The sequence below is a fragment of the Brassica oleracea genome, chromosome C2 (genome assembly GCF_000695525.1).
Source record: "Brassica oleracea var. oleracea cultivar TO1000 chromosome C2, BOL, whole genome shotgun sequence".
NCBI lineage: Eukaryota > Viridiplantae > Streptophyta > Magnoliopsida > Brassicales > Brassicaceae > Brassica > Brassica oleracea.
In genome coordinates, this window is record NC_027749.1 from 32,837,822 (window position 1) to 32,841,225 (window position 3,404).

Genomic DNA, 3,404 nt, shown 5'->3' on the forward strand with positions numbered 1-3,404 from the left:
GCGGAGGAGACGAACACATCAACGGAGCCATGAGAATGGTGAGCTGCTTCAAAGGGTAGAAAAGTGAGGGACCAAGCTAAAACTGCAGGGAGAAGCTATGGAAGCGGCACCTAGGGAACTGGGCCAGAGAGAGTTTCTCTCTCAAGTAATGTATCCTTTAATCTGTTCGAGCTTTATTAATTAAAAAAACAATACATATGATTATACACACTATTCCGTAAGAGGAAATAACTGAACTTGGCAGGATTGGCGTAAAAAATAATTGAACAACAAATTAAAATATGCGTTGAAATAAATTAAATGATTTAGTATATGAAGGTAATATTTTGTTATATGTGATTGAAACAAAATCAAAACGTTAATTACGAGGACGTGTATTCTCAGTAGTACCAGAGACACCTGACATAACTTTAGCGACGTCACCTGCTGAAGCTTCTGGCTTTTTCTTGCTGTACAATACCATGTAGCCAAGTCCACCAATTACAACAAATCCTACCGCTGCTGCTCTCACCGGGCACATCCCTAACGATCTCCGTTGGCACAACACTTCACTGGACTGCTTCGCTGCTTGTTCTGGTCCCGCCATTTCCCTTTTTAGTATATCTTTGTGTATATAATGTCTTTTCAAAAAAGAGTTTATATATTGTTCTTCTTTAAAGATTTCTTTGAATTTTTTTTTTTTTTTTTTGAAAAGTTTGTATCTATGTTGTTTGTAATTTATAATTTGTACAAAAAGATTTGTTGGTTATTATGGTCGACCGCACTCATAGGACATGCTAAAGACTCGTTCCTTTGCTACCTCTGTATTCTTGATTTATCTATATTTAGCTTCATAATAAATTATTTAATTTCAGTTACCGAAAAAAAAATTTCTTAATTGCTTAAGAATTTTTTGTTTTTTGTAAACATGCTTAAGAAATTTTGACAAAAGAAAGTAAGAAACTTTCAGATTCTTTTCAATACTTTCATGCCATAGTACACTGTGGATTACTTATTTATATTATAATTCTAACCATTCATATTGAAAGCATTTTAAACGGTTAAAACCAACTTTAACTAGATATACTTTCAGGATGTGCTTGCATGTGAATATATAATTGTATAGTCACCTTGTCGGTAAACTTTTTTTTTTTTTCGAAAGCAATCGGTATACTTTTATTTAGTTAGAATTAGAAAGGCATTTTTCTTAGGGCTTCTCAAGTATTTAGAATTTCTAGGGTCCCATATATGTTTAAAGCATAGTTTTAGTTAAATTTCTACTAGATTTCAAATACAGCTTCTGTTTGGAAAACAAAATATTTTTTTAATGCTTATATTATAATCCACAAAAAAAATATTTTCTTAAAGCCACCAGTTTTTTTAACCTATGCAGATCGTGATAATATGGTGGAACAATTTATAAAAAAACAATTTGTGCATTTTAACTTTTTACACCATATTTAATATTACTTTATTTCATATATTTTGTATTTGTAAATAATAATTGTAATAAATTATTTAAATACTTATGTCTAACTAAATTTTAGTGATTTTAGTATTTTGAAACACTATTATTCCAGTCCACAATTCAAAATTTTTTGACCTGTTGTAAGTAGTATGATAATTATGGTGAACCTTTTATAAAAGAAAGCATTTATATAATATATTTTCACATTTTAATTTTTATGCATTTTCCTCTAATTATTCCTACTTATTCTAACAATAATGAGTCATTTTATACTATTTCAATCAAAATTATTAATAATAAAATATGTCATTAACAAAATATTTTATTTTTTTCTAAAGCCCTTATAAAACTTTTCATGTCATCATACTTCTCTATAAAATTGAAGCTTCGTGATCTGTATACTATATTAAGTTTTAGTTTGAGAAATACATTTAAATAGCAAAAAAATAAGTTTTTGTTCCACATTATCATACAACTGCGAAAATTAAAAAAAAAACAATTCATTGAAAATTTTATATACATTTATCTATATATATTTATTATATAATGATATAATTAATTAAACATATAAAATAAACTTTAAAACTTGAAAAGTAAAATGTCAAAACATAAAAATAATAAATCATGCGAGATATATATATTATATTGAATTTTATGTATTAGGATGTACGGTTTAATATTTATCTAGGGGTTATAGTTATTAATAATCTAATTTTTTATTTAATAAATATTATTTTGTGATTTTTAATTTTTTGCTAATTTATGATAAAACGTTTTTAAAAAAATCACATCTGGCAGAGGATGAAGATAGAGAGACGTTTTGTCATATTTCCTGTTTGTTCATTTATCTATTGTCAGAAGTTGACAAGAAAATAAATTGCAAAATTTGCAATTCTCAGACAAAGGGTCTATGATCCATCATATCTCTTTGCTGATAACAAACAGTTGGTATGTCAAGTTAATGAAGAGCAAGCTCCGCTTTCAGTGGAAATCTATGGGAAGGCAACATGACATAAAGTAAATGTGGCAAAATCAGCAGTGACCTTCGATGTAAAATTGTTGGGTAAATTTCAAAAATAGCTTGGAGCCTAAGTCTCCTTTAACAAGCCGGTTTAGGAAATCAGCTTATTACAATTCTTATATCTAATTACTACAGAAAATATGAGTTATTTATTGCTATATATATTGATGTCGGGTTGTAACATATATAGATTCGAATGTTTAGTTTTGAGCGATTTTCAAAGCATTATCAAAGAGAGATTCATTATACAAAGTTGTGTTGTGTTCAAGGCAAATTCGTGATCAAACACAAACGTGTTTTTGATATCAGAGAAGTCGACGACAAGAGACGCTCGAGACATGGGAGATACAAAACCTCCAACGAAGTCGAAGGAGCTTATGGCATCGTCGGTACTCTGTCCGACGTTAACCGCATCGAACTACATTGTATGGTCAATGAGGATGAAAGTGACTTTACGGGTTCACAAGGTATGCAAAACCATAGATTATGGGTCACCTGAGGCAGAGAAGAACGACGTAGCAATTGCATTAGAGAATCTAATATTACAAGTTGTTAATCTAGATTCGCTTAAAGACATATGGGATGCAATCAAGGCGAGGCACCTTGGAGAAGATCGAGTTAGAGAGACTAGACTACAAACTCTGATGTCTGAATTCGAATATATGAGAATGAAAGATTCGGAAACTATTGATACGTTCGCTGGAAAGATATAAGAATTGGCTTCAAGAGCCGCAGCCCTAGATGAAAATGTTGAAGAATCAAGGATGGTGAAGAAGTTACTTTAGAGTTTGCCGCGGGCCAAGTATATATAAATCATAGGATCACTTGAGCAGGTCCTAAATTTGAACAAAACAGGTCTAGAAGATATAGTAAGATGGCTTAAGGCATATGAGGAGCTTATACTTGATGACGTTAGTAGTCATAATGACACACAAG

The 3,404-nt window shown here is 30.6% G+C and overlaps 1 protein-coding gene across 1 annotated transcript; it reads left to right on the forward strand.

Moving 5' to 3' along the window:
- The first annotated feature begins 2,806 nt into the window (after nt 1-2,806).
- On the forward strand, nt 2,807-3,181 carry LOC106324040 (uncharacterized protein PHLOEM PROTEIN 2-LIKE A7-like). The gene has a single exon (XM_013762068.1). The coding sequence runs from the start codon at nt 2,807-2,809 to the stop codon at nt 3,179-3,181; it is 375 nt and encodes a 124-aa protein (XP_013617522.1).
- The last annotated feature ends 223 nt before the right edge of the window (nt 3,182-3,404 follow it).

What these genes read in the sequence shown, in the direction of transcription:
- LOC106324040 (XM_013762068.1), top strand. Translation starts at nt 2,807, where the DNA reads ATGGGAGATACAAAACCTCCAACGAAGTCGAAGGAGCTTATGGCATCG.